The 16,045-nt window shown below is 38.7% G+C and overlaps 1 protein-coding gene across 9 annotated transcripts in view; it reads right to left on the bottom strand.

Annotated features, from left to right (window-relative positions):
• Window positions 1–16,045, bottom strand: part of FAM184A (family with sequence similarity 184 member A) — a 65,089-nt gene that overhangs the window by 22,648 nt on the left and 26,396 nt on the right. For all 9 annotated transcript variants that reach the window (XR_013392267.1, XM_077926047.1, XM_077926046.1 and 6 more), the window contains 7 exons: window positions 15,359–15,494; window positions 12,799–12,980; window positions 12,096–12,293; window positions 9,729–9,851; window positions 5,759–5,920; window positions 4,866–4,991; window positions 4,571–4,717 (listed from right to left, as the gene is read on the bottom strand). Coding sequence is in view for 8 of the 9 variants with exons in the window: in XM_077926047.1 (XP_077782173.1) it covers window positions 4,571–4,717; window positions 4,866–4,991; window positions 5,759–5,920; window positions 9,729–9,851; window positions 12,096–12,293; window positions 12,799–12,980; window positions 15,359–15,494 (1,074 nt within the window). In the remaining variant the exon portion in view is untranslated. The remainder of the gene's footprint in view (window positions 1–4,570; window positions 4,718–4,865; window positions 4,992–5,758; window positions 5,921–9,728; window positions 9,852–12,095; window positions 12,294–12,798; window positions 12,981–15,358; window positions 15,495–16,045) is intronic.

Genomic DNA, 16,045 nt, shown 5'->3' with positions numbered 1-16,045 from the left:
ATATTTGTTAACAAAAGCCCTTCAAACATTTTAAACAAATGTTCAGCTATATTTTGACATACATTTTGCCATCGTTTTAAACAAGGTGGCAACATGATTAAACATCCACATCTATTTTATTGCCAAACTCAAACCAATCTGTAAATAATTTGGAACACAACTGAAACTTTTTTTAAGATTTAGATATGGATGTTCTTTAAAATATGTATTTTAAATTGTCAATCCATAGCAAAATTACATTCTACATATAATACTATAATGTCATTTAATAGGGGTGTGCACTGGTCACAATTGTCAATTTGTATCTGTCTTTGGGAAGCAGTCCAATTGTTTCAGAACCATTCTGTGTCTTTCCAACTTGACATTATTGGAGATCGAATAATGAAAATTATTTGATCTATTGAAAATTAATCTATTGAAAACTATTGAAAATTAAGTTTTCTTTTCCCCTATCCACTATAATCGGGAAACTAAAACAGCTATAACGTTTTTCACAGAAGTGGATGAAATGTGCCGGCATAGGAATCCCTCCTTAGTGGATTAAGCCTTCATAACTGTAAGCAGATACAACTAGGGAACTTTGTGTGTGGCTCCTTTACAAACTGATTTTCTTAAAAACAAATCTTTTTTTCATGTTATGACATAATTAGATTCAGTTTGTAGAATAGGTCATACCTTCAGAGAGGACGAAGGCTGCAAAATTTCAGAATGATACATGTAATAGTTCTCCTACAAGTGCAGATGTTACTATTTCAGAGTGAGTACTATGAGGAAAAGCAGCAACAATGATGTAAAAATAGCATAGATTCCCAAGAAATGACCCTTGTTACTCCAAGGGTCATTGATAGGGTGGGCTTCTGCCTCTCCCCATGGATTTTTGGGGCTACAAAAGAGACCTCTTCATTGACTTGTTTTGTGAAAAACAAGCAGTTTTTAACGTCTCACACATCACTGTGATTGGAGTACCCTGGGAAATTATTCACACTGATTCATGGAAGACCTGTCCATCAAAATGAAACATCTCCCCCACCTCTCTATCCACTACCCTCTCAAGCTCTTGGCATTTCCCCAGTCAGTTTGTTTTGGTTTTTGAGGGCAGGGTGGGGTGGAAAGTAGAGGCCACAGAGTAACAGAAGCTTTAGGAGTCTGTGATCCACCTCAAGATGCCTTGTTTATAGTACAAACTATAACCTTCCCTGTTTCACATTCAGGGTACACAGAGCCGATGCACACCCCTATCATTTACTAACAAGCTGAAGATGTACTGTCAGCATGTATAAGTGGTACATCACCATATACATCAGATGCAACATATATATGATCAATACAATTTTTAAAATTGAATGATGGGTAATTTCATTTCTGGATACATGATTCAGACACCAGTTATTTCAGATTAGTGCGAAGCAAAAAACAAAAAGAACTAAGCTATACTAATTCCCAGATCTAGGAAACTGCAAGGCTACATTCATGGCTAAGCCAGCTTGATGTAGTAAGATTCCAAACTCTTAACTACTCCACTGAAAAGCGGGTCCTACACTCTTTGCTTGCTTAGATTGGATGTCAGATACATCTTTTAAACCTGAAATTTGGGACATTATGCTTGTTTACTTTGGATTTTATTTGATTTAATGCTAGGAAATTGTTATCCACATAGAGTAGACCCACTGAAATTAATGCACTTAAGTTAGCAATGCCCACTGATGTGTCTACTTTGAGTATGACTTAATTGTAGTCAAACTAGTATTTGTTGAGAAAGTCCTGGATGTGATCCTGAATTGTTGTTTGCTGTGTGTGTGTGTGTGTGTGTACATACTAACAGTCAGGATCACCTACATTCTCTATCAGAGCTACCTCATAGTCTAAAATACTTTTCAGCCCTATTTCTTTTCCCTTAATGGGGAAAGCAAAGATATTATTTTGTGTCCTCAAGCCAGCGATACTTAGCTCTATCTCTAATTTCCAAATAATGTCCACGAGACTACATTCTGAACCAGTATCTCAATACAATGAAGGCCTGGTTGGGGATTGTGTAGAACCAAAAGGTGCAAATGTCCCGGAAGGCCTGTAAATGCTATCTTGGTAGTCAAGATAACCCCAGGCCTAATTGGTGTGAGCTGTAACATGAGATCACACATGTTTATCTGCTTGTTTGAAGCCTTCTTTGGAATAGAGGAGGCTTCTCATGCTGCTTGCTTGTCAGCTGCTTGCTTATCTAAGAGATGGATAAGAGCTGGGAAGGGGCCTGTAAGCCAGGAGTGAGTTAACTGGACCATTGTTGCCTGCTTAATACCTTGCTTTTTGTATAAGTAAACCATATATGATTAGCACTTCATGGACAAAGCCAAAGTGGTGCTTGCCACTTCAGCAGCAAGGAATCCTGCATTACATTGCAGTATGTGAGTATCTTGCTATACTTATAATATAAAATACTACAACTGATCACTATGGAGATTTGTGCATCTTTCTTTGGAATCCCTGCAACTGGGTCCATTGGGCCATCATTCAATTCATCACCCTGGTCTGCATTTGGACCCACAGGACAGAACAGGGACTAACAAATTAATTTCAGACGAGAGAGAGGTGCTGTTGGTCAGCAGACAATCTAATTTAGGACTGTGAGTACAGCCTGTTCTAGATGGGATTGCACTCAAGTTGAAGGATAGGCTTTGCTTTTTGGCAGTGCTTCTGGATCCAGCATAGCTCCTTGATGCCAAAGCAGCTGCTGTTTCCAGGAATGCTTTTGCCCAGTTTTGGCTGGTGTGTCAACCCTTTTCTGGAGAAGGCAGCTCCGATATGTCACCTTCAAGCTAGATTTTTGCAACATACTCTATATGGGGCTGTTGCCTTTTAAGTGTGTTCAGAAACTGTAGCTGGTACACAATGTAACAATCAGATTGCTTTCTTGTGTATGTTTCTAAGACCATATGACACCAACCTTGTTTGGTATTTCCAGGCCCAACTTAAGTTCCTGGTGGTTACCTATAAAGCCAACAGCTTATGAGAGGGGATCTGAAAGATGGCCTCCTCCAATATGAACCAATCCAGAGGCAGAAATCATTTTCTGAAACCCTTTTGTATGGCCCACCAAAAGAGATCCAATTGGTGAGGATGCTAGATAGGGTGTTTTCTGTACCGGCACCTCAGTTTATGAAACTCCCTTCCTAGAGACATTAGACTGGCCTCATCCCTGTTCAATTTTAAACATTTTTATTTTGTTTGGCTTTTAGTGTTTTTTTAAGTTGATATTTTGTTTTAATGTGTTACTTATATTATTGTTTTAAACTGTATTTTTTTTTCTTGAAAACTTGCTTGGTGGCCCATGTTATAGCCAAAAGGTGATACAAAAACATTTTAATAAACAAACAGTGAAATTTTATGGCTCTCTACTTACAAGTTAGTCCCAATGAGTTCAATGGGACCTACTCTCAGACAAGCTGATCCTAGGATTTAAGGATTAAACCATATTCTGTTTACCACATTTCTAAAATACACCTATAAATGTACTTTTTCCTGAACACATCAAAATCCATAGCTTATTGTATTTAATTTGTGTGCGTTTCCCTGAATGCATTGTTTGGGATTTAAACCCATGTTCCATCCGTTCACTGCTGATGGCTGCAATGACGCTTTTTAGTTCTGTTGCAGAACAGGAATATTTGGTAAAGTTAACTCACTACTTTCAGGAGGGGACATCATTAATTTGAAACCCATCAAAGATATGATGCAATAAAAAAATCTTCCAGTATCCATTAATGGAAGACATATGCGTTCCAGTGGAAACTATGCTGAAATGATTGTTTCCTTCCTGTGACACCCATCCCTATGCTTTGTCTGCTGCATAATTTTTACACGTCTCAAACTGTCCATCCTTAAATAAGTCTTTGTCTTTGTATACAGCCTATCACAATTATTTGATTTCTGCAGGTAACATTTGTAGAACATATGAAGGTCCTATGAAGAATTTCCATACATAAAACCAGGTGGCTTCCAATGTGAACAGATATTTCAGCAACAAACAAGAAACTTATTACTGGATAGTCTTCAGTACCTACATTTTTGCTTTTTGCAAAATGTGCATGGTTCAGATGGCTGTTGTGGATTTAGTTCCTCTCCTTTGTATATTGTGTGCTGTTGGGCTGCACTGGGCATGGATGCTTAATAAGTTTATGTTTTTCATTTTGGATTTTATTGTTATGCATCAGGCTCTGAGTAGCACGAGCTTTTGAGGGAGAGGGATATAAACAAACTGGTGAATAAAAACATTTTTTCAATATTTTAAGCTAGAGTCCTCTCAGATGTGAATCATACAGTTGAAGTCTGTCCTTCAGGTCTACAGTTGTACACTGGAGAGAACAGATACCATGGCTTAGCCCTTACAGATTTCCCAATTCACTGCTAATCAAAGCATATTCATATATTTCATATAATTCTGTAACAGACACAATGGCCACCGACTTCAGCATATGATTTCCCTCCTTAATCATCCAACTAGCTCTACAACAATTTATCCCTTTTCAGATGTAATTTCACAACAGTAATAAAACATGCTAGTAATCATTCCAGTTACCTGATCCAAAAGATCTTCAACTTTCTTCTGCCAGCTATCTCTGGCAGCATTTTTCTCTCTCTCTTTTAGCTGCAGAAGTTGAGTCATTGCTGACTTTTTATCCTCCTCATGCTGAAGCCTTAACTCTTCTCGAAGTTTGGTACATTCCTGCCTAAGAAGAAGAAGCAGAACTAAAACTTGCTGGCCTTTAATAACACTATAAAAATATTATTGAAATGCACAGTTTGGTCACATAACTGCATTTAATACATGCTTTGTTGTAAAAGGGGAAAAAAACATAAAATAAAAAGGGCACTTGCCGAAGATTTTCTGTCCATTTTATTTCTAGATCACGGGCCATTCTGTCAACTTTGAATTTTTCCTCTTCCCTCATAGCTACAATCATTACTTCATGCTGCTGTCTTTCCTGGTCTAGTTCCCCCTAGGAACACAAAATTCAAAACATAGGTAAGCAGCAACAAAATGATTTCATGACAATATTTTGCTTGGAAGCAATGTTAGTGCCTTTACTGAATGCTCAAGCAGTACTAGTGATTTTTTGAACTGACTGCTCCAGAATATGTTTTAGCTTGTATATTTTTATGCAATTAATTTAATGACACCTTAAAAATTTGTATTTTGATAATATTTTAATCGTTTGAATTGAGTTGCTTGTTCCTATTAACTATTCATTAAAAAAACAAGGATTTTCAAGTTCATCAGTGTTATGTAGATAAAACAGATCCTGACTCAAGGATCCATGGTAACTTTTAGGTACATGCAAAGGAAGCTTGATACGTGCATAAGAACATAAGAGCCCTGCTGAATCAGACCAATGGTCTATTAGTTCAGCAACCTATTTTCCACAGATGTCCTCTGGATGCTTCTCAGAAGCTCACGAGTAGGAAATGAAGGATACAGTCTTCTCTTGTTGCTTCCAGCAGCCGACATTCAATGACATGCCAGCTCTGAATCTGAGGTTAGAGCCATAATGACTAGACTCATTCCCCATGAATTTGTCAAATTTCCTTTTAAACCCATCTAGTTTAGAGGACAGTAGCACATCTGAGTGATGATAAATATATGGGGTTACAGTAGACACTAGAGTAAATAGGAAAGCTTCTCTCTGTGTGTAAGGAGAGGGAGCTTCAGATGTGTAAAGCAGTTGCCATGAATCAGAGTGATGGAGCTGGTGTATCCTGCAGTTACCTGAACATTATACAGAGAATCAGTGGTCTCCCTCAGTCTTGCCCTGGTTAACTCCAGTTCTTTTTGTAGTATTTCCTGGGTTTCCTGGAGATTGGAGATGTGCCCTTCTGCAGTACCAAGGCCCTGTTCACTTTTTCTTACTAGATCTTGTAATCGACCCATCTACAAAAAGGAGAGAAAGAAGTATTGATAGTTTAACAATTTCAGATTATGAACTTGTGTATGCTGAATAGTATAGTATTCGGTATACAGTTATCTGAGCATGACATACTTTTGTGCATATTTCCCCCTATTTAAATATGAGCATGACATACTTTTGTGCATATTTCCCCCTATTTAAATATGAGTGGAGCCAACCCCACTCATAATTTTACCATTCACTACTATTAAAAAACAAACATACACCAAACATTTCAAACAAACACAAGTATCACAATTTCCTTAGATTTAGACTTTTAAAAAACAGGTTATAAAATACAATATTATAGATAAGAGAGGGCTGCCAAGAGCTACTGTAATTTCAAACATGCCTGGCAATTGCAAAGATATATCCCCTATATGCTGAAGCTTTATCCATTATGCACACCAGCATTCTGCAAGAATGTAGACAGCACTGCATCCAAGCACACACAACTTGCTGTTTGAAGTCTCATGGCCTTCACCCCATCAATATCTGGTAAGGAGACAAGCTTGAGTTTACGAGACTATACCTGTATTTTGAAACATTTGCTGAAGGATTATACCAGTCAGGAGCTGCCAACCTTATTATTAAAGGTTTCTGCAACAGGATTTTGTGGAAGGCAATTCTTTTATAACTTTACTTTTACAAGGATTATCTCAAATAGAACTTCAGACATTTTTAACACTACATAGTGGAGCTTTGTTATATACACTAACGGTATATAACAGCTGCCTGCAACTGGGAATGCATGAAGAAGATGCAATACAGATTACTTCCAATTATATCCGCATGAGATAGACTAGTATACATATTTTGGTTAATATTCTCTTTTTTGTATTTGTTTGCTTATGCATAAAAATCACCCTAAATTAAGCTTTCGATTCAGAACTACTGACAGTATCAATGAGGCTGAATGTGAGGAAAATGCAAATCAATAGTGTGAATAAGGAAAAATTATCCTTTGGTTTCAAGTTTAAAAACCAATAAACCATGAAGTACATGTCTCCCTTAAGAGTATTCAAAGCAATAGTGAACCTAGTACACAATCTCCTCCTAGAGAATGAGTAACTAACGTGCCCCTTTCTGAAGCAGAACTACTCATATTTTGCCTGACTTGGAAGCTCTATATACCCGTATCCCTTCATCCAGCGGCCTCATATACTCATCAATGTTCTTGAACATAGGAGGAATTTAATTAAACTTGAACTTTTACGCATTGTATTTTGAAAACTAGCTTGGTAAAGCTGGATTATTGTTTGTTACACAAGTAATCAACACCACCCTTTGAAAAGAGATGACTCATCTACAGTTATTTGCCTTCCACTCTGTATATATACATTTGCATATTCACTTCTCCACCAGACTGTCCACCAGTCACCACTACAACTTCAGATTCTATTTTCTAAGAAAAGTTGTTGAATAGGTGGACAGTCTGCAGACTCAGACATACACAGATACTGTCAGCTACATATAAACCTTCTTGCCTGGCTTTTTACCTGGGTATGCAGCATGACTGAAATTGCAGCTGTGACTGAGAATCTCTGCCTAGATGTTGAAAAGGGAAATAGCATCCTTTTGATTCTTTGGCAACCTTTGATAAAATGTATAATTTGGACCAAGAATTGAGCACTTGGTCTTACATGATCGACATGGCTTTGGATTTTGTATTTCACAGTAGTACACCACATAGCATTGGAAATTGCTTTTGAGACTGGATATTTACAATTCAAAGGAATACAAAATCTCCCTAGGCATGTACAAGTCCTTGGACCTTGATCTTGGCATCATTGTGAGCATCTGGAAGATTTCTCCCAAGTGACTATACTTAGACATACATTCATCACCTCTCCCTTAGAGGTTTTATTCACAGCAAAGCAATACAGTGGACGCTCGGGTTGTGAACGTGATCCGTGTGGGATGCACATTCACAACCTGCAGAGTTCGAAACCCTCATCTGCGCATGCATGGGTTGCGATTCGGTGCTTCTGCGCATGCGCAAAGTGCGCTTTAGCACTTCTGCACATGCGCAACCGCCGAAACCTGGAAGTAACCCGTTCCGGTACTTCCGGGTTTTTGCAGTCCACAACCTGAAAAAAAGGAACCTGAAACGTCTGTAACCCGAGGTATGACTGTATGTAAATGTTGTTAAATATATATATATAAATAAATTCTCCTGGGGATCCTGCCTTTGGTGACCTATGGGATCCTATTTTACTCCCTTCTTGTTCAGTGCAAATGTGGGGCCACTTTGTTCTGCAACAGTTTAGACGCTAAGAGCAGAATCTTATAAATGTCTACTCACAAGTTAAATAAATAGGATTTATAGTAGATGTGTAGAGGATTGCAGCAATAAGTAAGCAGTTTTTATTCTCAGCAGTCCCTAATCCATTTATAAGCTATTTATTAGTGTTTGTATGAAATAATGAATAATTTAATGAAATAGTTTTAAAATGACAAATTGGCTTAATTGGCTTTTTCTGGATACTGAACCATTTCTGTGACAACTTATAAGCGACATTATTATCTGTAAAGCTGACATTTTAAAAATGTTAGATTGTAACTCTGAAGCTGAGCATATAATTAATTTTTTATGAGAAGGATCAATAGTTCAATAACAGTATTTTTAAAAGAGCATCTTAAGAATGCAATAAACATTAGATTTTCCTGTTACCAACCAATACACCATCTCTATCAAGTTGTTTAAAATAAAAAGCCTCTCCAGGACTGCAAAATAGCATATTAAAAACGAATGTACAAATGAAATTACAAATAAGAAATATTTAACAGAATGTTGCTCACAAGAAATATGGTCCTCAGACTGAAACAGGTTCTCCGCCCTGGTATATTGTATGAATGCCTTTGTTTGTATAAAAAAAGAAGTTATAATGCAGACATTCCCAAACTGCTGACCTTCAGTTGTTGTTGACTACAACTCCCAACATCCCTTACCACTGGGCATGCTGGTTGGGGTTTGTGGGAGTTGTGAGTCCAACACTGGAGGGTCCCAGATTGGGGAATGCTGCTGTCATGGGTAAGATACTGAACTTGGGCCAAGAAATCCAGGTTCAAATCCCCACAGCCACTTAGTGGTGGTCTTAGGATATTCAGGACACTAACTATCTAAATCTATACTACATTGTAGGGTTACTTTGAATGTAAAATGAGGAGAATCTATGTAAATTAACCTGAGCTCTTTAGAAGAAGGTTGAAGTATATATGCAACTACTAAGCAAAGCATTTGTATTTTTTAAAAAAAAACATTGGGGGAAATACAATTACTGTACATGGGAAGTTAAGAATTATTGCTGGAGTTGAGCAAGGTCAATGTAGCAAATTCTGTTTTCAACAGTGGCCACCAGATGCCTCTGGCTTTTTACAAGTAGGGCATGGAGATGACATTCTCCTCCCTGTTTGTCCCTAGTATTTGATATTCAGGTGTATGCTGCCTTTGAATATGGAGATTTCATGTTTAGCTACCCATGGCTGTTGCCACTAATATAGCTATCCTTAATAAATGTGATTAAAGCAGTCTAGTGGTCATTACCAAGTCATGACAGAAAATTCTAGCATTATCAGAGAAGAGAACAACCTTCCTTTTCTCTACACCATTCATAAAAGTCATGAATATAAGAACTATATTTTAAAAAATATATTTAAAAAGCAAAATAGAGAAAAAAGCAAAATCTTAAACGTACAGCTCTAAAACACTGACTAAAGAAAATATCAGTATTGGTTAAAAGTGGTCTAATGCACATGACAGTTAGCTGATATGACTAAGCTGATTCTTGCCTCCTGATTGGATGAAGTCAACTTGGTTGTCAGTTCTTCCCTCAGGTTTTCCAACTGCTGTCGAAGCTGATTCTTCTCGTCTTCAAAATGTATCTTCTCTTTTTCAAAGTGCTGCTCCAACTCCTTAAGAAAACGAAAAACAATAGAAATGCCTGTTTAGGTTCATTGCATACTAAAGCAGGACTCATATTCATCTGTTTTTCTAATGCTCATGGTTGGTCTATGTATTACTTATAAGACAAACAGAGAGACCTGCTGTTGACACAAATAATATTTAATAAAAGTGCTGGAAATGTTTCTCCTTTTCCCCATTCTAATAAGTCCAACATGCAGAAGAGACAGAATATTAGTAAATTTGTAACAACATCTGGACAAGTCCAAAATCAGGGTAATTCTAAACAAACAAAGGTTTGAGCCAAATATGCCATTCCATAGATGAGAGTTTTAGAAACTTCTAGTCTAATAAAAATATTTAATTTCAAGATGTTATTTTGTAGTGAAACTACACAAACACAAGGATAAAAAATGTAAAAATGTAAGATGTCAGCTGAGGGCTTTCATGAAAGTACTGGGACTGTCAGTTTAATATTAACCTGGCCTGTTGAAAACAATGAATCAAAAACAATTACTCCCAAAAGTACATGCCCCCATCTCTCAAAAAAAGTATGGGACATCCTTCGCTAGGAAACAAATAATTAAAAAAACTAGCAAAGTTGCTACAAGGGAATTTGAGACTATTCTTGCAACCTTTAAAGAAAGAGTGGACAGCCTCTAGCCCATGGGTTGGTCTTGGCCCATCACAGAGTACAATTTGGCCTGTGAGGCCATATCCTGAAAGCAACATCCACCTGCCCATTAGATGACATCACTGATGACATCAGCTGATGGGTCGGAGGACAGGGTTTTAAATCCTGCAGCGGCTGCATGTTCTGTTGCTCAAGCAGAATTCCATGCACAGGGTTTCTGCTGATGACAATTGTTAGGTTAATCCTGGCCATTTCTCTTTACTGTATGGTATTCTAGGTCTATTCTAGCAGTTCAAAAGCACGTCAAAGTGCAAGTAGATAAATAGGTACCGCTCCGGCAGGAAGGTAAATGGCATTTCTGTACGCTGCTCTGGTTCGCCAGAAGTGGCTTAAGTCATGCTGGCCACATGACCCGGAAGCTGTACGCCAGCTCCCTCGGCCAGTAAAGCGAGATGAGCGCCGCAATCCCAGAGTCGTCCCCGACTGGACCTAACGCTCAGGGGTCCCTTTACCTTTACCTATTCTAGGTCTAGTATGGAGATATACCAGGCATAGGCAAACTTGGCCCTCCAAATGTTTTGGGACTACAACTCCCATCATCCCTAGCTAACAGGACCAGTGGTCAGGGATGATAGGAGTTGTAGTCCCAAAATATCTGGAGGGCCAGGTTTGCCTATGCCTGAGATATACACACAGAAGGCTGCCTCCATGTATACACTGCCCCCAATAGGTCCTCACCTATTACCTCAAAATGCATTTTATATACTTATTTTCTTTAAAGTGTATAAACACTCAAAGCAGCTTACATGAACATCACAGTTTAAACCAGCTCATAGTGGTAATTCAAAGAAATGAATGGATGTATATGACGCACACATTCTAACCTTACTGACACTTACCTGTGGTCAGAAGGACAGACACAAGTAAGCCCAAAGTAACCTAGGGAGCTGCACTGAGTCAGGCTGGGGTCCACAATGTCAACAATTACTGGCAGTGGCTCTCCAGGTTATCAGGCAGGGCTCTCTCCTAGCCTTACCTAGAAATGCTGGGAGGTGAACCTGGATCTTCTGCATGCAAAGTACAGAGCTATGTCCCTTCCCCTCCCACCAGTGTTTGTATAACATACAAAACTGAATCAAGTAACTGATTCCTAATGGGTAGACCAGATATATATACTATATATGAACAAGAATCTGATAATTTGCAACTAGCAGAATGTGTTCAGAAGGGAATGTTCAGAAGTTTTTGAATATTCCTAATCTTTAACTCTACATGCCCTTTCTATTGTTTTCTGCTAATTTACCTGTCATATCAATCAATGAAAGAGATACAAAAGAGACCTAGAAGTCTCTAAACAGTGTTGTAAAAGACTGAGAAAGCAAATTCTTATCTTCTTACCTGCCTATTATTAGCCAATGAGAAATTGGAGAGAAATGCTGCCCATTTTTTAGATAAGATGTTAATATGAAATCTCTTCTGCCTAAAATAATTTATGTAGCTGAAAAATTTGCTACATGCTTCCTCTTGCTTTTACTGGAAAATATCTGGAACTAAGATTTTTTAATTCAAAATCTTTTTCATACAGAAACTAAGAACAGTCCTCACATTATAGTTCTCTTACCATTTGCAGTTTCTTTTTCTCCTTGTTAGCAGTGCTATGTGCTGCCTCAAGAGCAGTATGATGTTTCCATGCCAACTCCTCCAAGGTCTTAGAATGAGCCTCATTTAATTGTGCAGCCTCCCCTTCCAGCCTGGCTTGCAGTTTTATCAGCTCCTTCTCATAATATTCTCGTTGTGTTTCCCTTGCTTCATTCACTTTCTGTTAATTCAAACAAACAAACTTGAACTCATGACATCATCCATTTTTTCCACCGTAATCATTGTCCCCGCCTATGACCTTCAATTCTGCAACTCTACCACCATTCTCTGTCTCATACAAGACTCCACCCATATTCTCTTGGCAGCTGAAAACTCCACCTTTGCTGTAGTACTGGAAGTGTCTCAGGGACAGTGGGCCTAGAAATAAAGCATTCTGGGTGAGGCCTCAACACCCCTCTCATAAAGACCAAAGAGGTAAGTCGGCCTTGGAGCAGACATGTTTCCCTGTCCCATTAGTGTTAATAGAAAATGTTTTTAAAAGGATAAACTGAGGGAGAGGGTACAGAAAATATCCCCTCCCTCAAATTCCCAGTGTTCTGTGGCCAGCGTAAAGCAGTAGGACTTAGGAATTGGCTCCTCCACCACAATATTTCCTGCTCCCGCCCTCCACTTTAGGACTGTTGAATCGGAAGTTGTTCTTTTTGAAAAAGCATTACTTCTTTTACCTTCTCCAGTGCAAGAATTTGTTGCCTTTGTCTTTCATCCAGGCTCTGTGTTTTGCTTTGTAATAGATTTCTTTCATCTTCTAGCTGGGACAGTTTCTCCTTTAATCTAGATTTTTCTGATTCCAAATCCCTTATTGTAACTTCCTGGGTCATTTGTGTTGCTTGAAGCATTCCAATATGACCTATAAGAAGTATGAATTTAGAATCAGAGACACATCCAACCACAATTGTGTTAGAATGGCATCGGCCATAGGCTGGGTTTAGATTATCCTATCTTGGTTTAAGAAGCACGAGTCTTTTGTTCACATGCTCTGTACCTGCACTGCTGCTTCCCTGTTCCTTTTGGTGTTGTGTTGTGTTGTGGTAATTCAGAAAGTTTCCCATTATGTCTGATCTGGGAAAATATAGTTACCAGGTTCAGAACAAGCCAGGATCCTAAAACCAAGGTTTGAAGTCGGCTTAATGTCCTTACCAAAGCTGGTAACCAGAAGGTTATCAGTTTGGATGTTAATTGGAAATTATGGTTCCCACAGATTTCCAAAGATCGATTGCAACACACTGAGAAGGATGGAAGGAAGGAGCTGCATGTATGGGTACAAGGCTTGTTCATATCTAGCTTTATTAAGCTGATATGATTGCCCCAATGCAGATAAGTGTTATATAGACCACAATCCTATATACCAGGGGTTACCAACCTAAGGCCAATGGGCCGGAAGTGGCCTGTGGAGGTCGTTTGACCAGCCCACGAGCTGCCCCCGAACCGAGTTGCCCGCTCACACGCTGCGCTAATCTGGTGCAGTGCAGCAAGGGGCCTCGCTTCTGCGGCGCCAGAAATTGCGTCTGCGCAGACAGACACCAAAAATTGCAGGCAGGCGTGCTCACACATGCAAGAGATCTGGCCCACAGAGGGATCTCCGCGGGACCGATCCGGCCCAGGCAAGATAAACCTTGCTGACCCCTGCTATATACATTTACTCCTATGTAAGACCAGCTGAATGTAGAATGACTTATTTCTAAGAAAACTTGTATAGAACTTCACTGTCAGACATACTGATCATATAACAATTTTATTATTTAATGCCACACTGCTCTTATACAAAATCCTGCCTCATTATGTATGTTGTCCAAATAAATCTTTGGGCCACAAGTGAAACCACAATGTCTTTTGAAGAGTAATTCTGTCATAGAACATTCATAGTTAACTCATTTTATAGTTAACTCATTGACACAACTCTTGAACTGCTAAAGTAAGAGGAAATCACCCTAAAAGTCCACTGAACTTTTCCACTCCCTAACACTTGCAGCCCTGGCAAATGTTGTAGTGAGTGAACTGCAGCATACCCAGCAGTTCCCATGATTATAAAGCTTTTCTATATCTTGAATAGAGAAATCCACTAATTCTTCTTTTTTCTAGGATCCTGAACATGCTACACTCAATAAGAGCATCAATAGAAGTGCTGGGCTCACAGAAGGTTATGCCCAAAATTATTACTGTATTGAATAAAATTTCTGAAACAGATTTTGTTACTATTTTAGCGAGGTAGGGAACAATCAGCAACAGGAGTGAAACTGCCAGCATCTGGGCTGGATCTGGCCCATGACACAATACCATCAAGCCGGTAACAACTCTTGGTTGCACCTTTTCACTCAATTGTGTGCCTCAAGCCAACTGTATTTCTGCGCTGGGCGGGGAGAAAAGAGTTCTAATGTGTGGACCAGCCTTCAAATTGTAAAACAGTAACAAGCCAAAAACCAGCAAGGCAATCCATGAAAGATTATGCCATAATAAATGTGTAAGTTTTCAAAACGTTACAAGATTCAGTTGCTTTTGCTGCAAGAGGTACCCCTTTGGAAATGATAAAAGTTAATTAATAGAGAATACAATACATCACACTCAGTGTTTTGGAGTCTCTCAGTATGTATGTTTGCATTATATAGTCAAGACTTTAACAGTGATTTCCCCCCACTATATTTCACATATATGCTAGAAAGTTCAAAATTTAAGACAGCAGAGTAAGGAAGCTCTGGCCTGCAGGCCAAATTAGACGCATGAGGCCATTTCCCCCAAACCACACATATCTGCTGTACACCAGACATAATATGTGACACCAGGTATGGGGCAGGTAAAAGCTGCAAAGAACTGGGAACTTTAAGTGTGCTCCCAATTGTTCCTTGGTAAGCAGCACTCCTTGACAGTGCCAATAAGCTGATTTGTGCTGATGGATAACTTATCTGAAGTTGTCACCCAATGTCATAATGATATCAGGGGACTGACAGCTGGGCAGCCCTACCTACTTCTTGTAGTGACGTGCGGGTTGGTGGGAGAAGTGAGAAACTGCCTGGCCTGGGCTGCTACATTCCCGCCACTCTTGATATAAGAAAAGTCTAGCAATAACAAAAGAGTTATACTATAAGCTTTTCAATTAATCCGCCTGCACTTTAAAGGTTATAAAAGCTTTGTATAAAACATGCTTTTTGCATTAAACTACTGAACAAAAACATTCTGAATATATACTTAAGGTAGATTACATACAAAGCACATAAAAACATGCACACATACTGGCTTTTAGTACTAGATCTGTGGCCTGTTGCTGTAAACGTTCTCTAGCAGCTGCTAGTTCACTTTCAACCTCTTTGTGTTTGCTTAACAATGACATTTCCTCATCTTTGACATCATCCAACTGTTTTTGAAGAGCCTAAGAGAAGAGAAAACCATATTAAAAGGACAAAGTAATGTTTTTTAAATGGGACAGCTATGAATGAAATTTACCAATTTATAAAACAAAGACTGCTAGCAACTTTCTTGCTTGGACATTCTTGCAGTGCTTTAGTCACAAAAGTCTGTGAGCCTCTTGCATACAAGCCTGATGTACCAATGTGTCTAATAATTAATTCCCCACCCACCGGCAAACATTTGCAGCTGTTCTAATAAAATGTGTACATTTTATGGGACACCGTTCAAAGTAATAGCACTGTTAACAGAAAATTATTTGGTGAACAGTGAGTGCATTCTTTCCACAAAACGGATTAGATCTAAGAACCATGACTAGAAGGAGAAACAGCTAATAGTACCGTTCTGCAAAAGCTTGTTCAAGAGTTCACAAAGTACTCTAACAGATATTCTACAACAGTTCTCATGCTTCCGTTTCTCCAAAATATTGCAATAGCTCTTGCACAAATGGAAGAATATGAGTTAGTTTCACTTTTCTGGAACAGCACTTTACAACAAGGTATAAAACAGCCCCTC

The sequence above is a fragment of the Podarcis muralis genome, chromosome 3, assembly GCF_964188315.1.
Source record: "Podarcis muralis chromosome 3, rPodMur119.hap1.1, whole genome shotgun sequence".
Classification (NCBI taxonomy): Eukaryota; Metazoa; Chordata; class Lepidosauria; order Squamata; family Lacertidae; genus Podarcis; species Podarcis muralis.
Note: the sequence above shows the minus strand (reverse complement) of the source record. Positions and strands in the feature narration are given on the sequence as shown.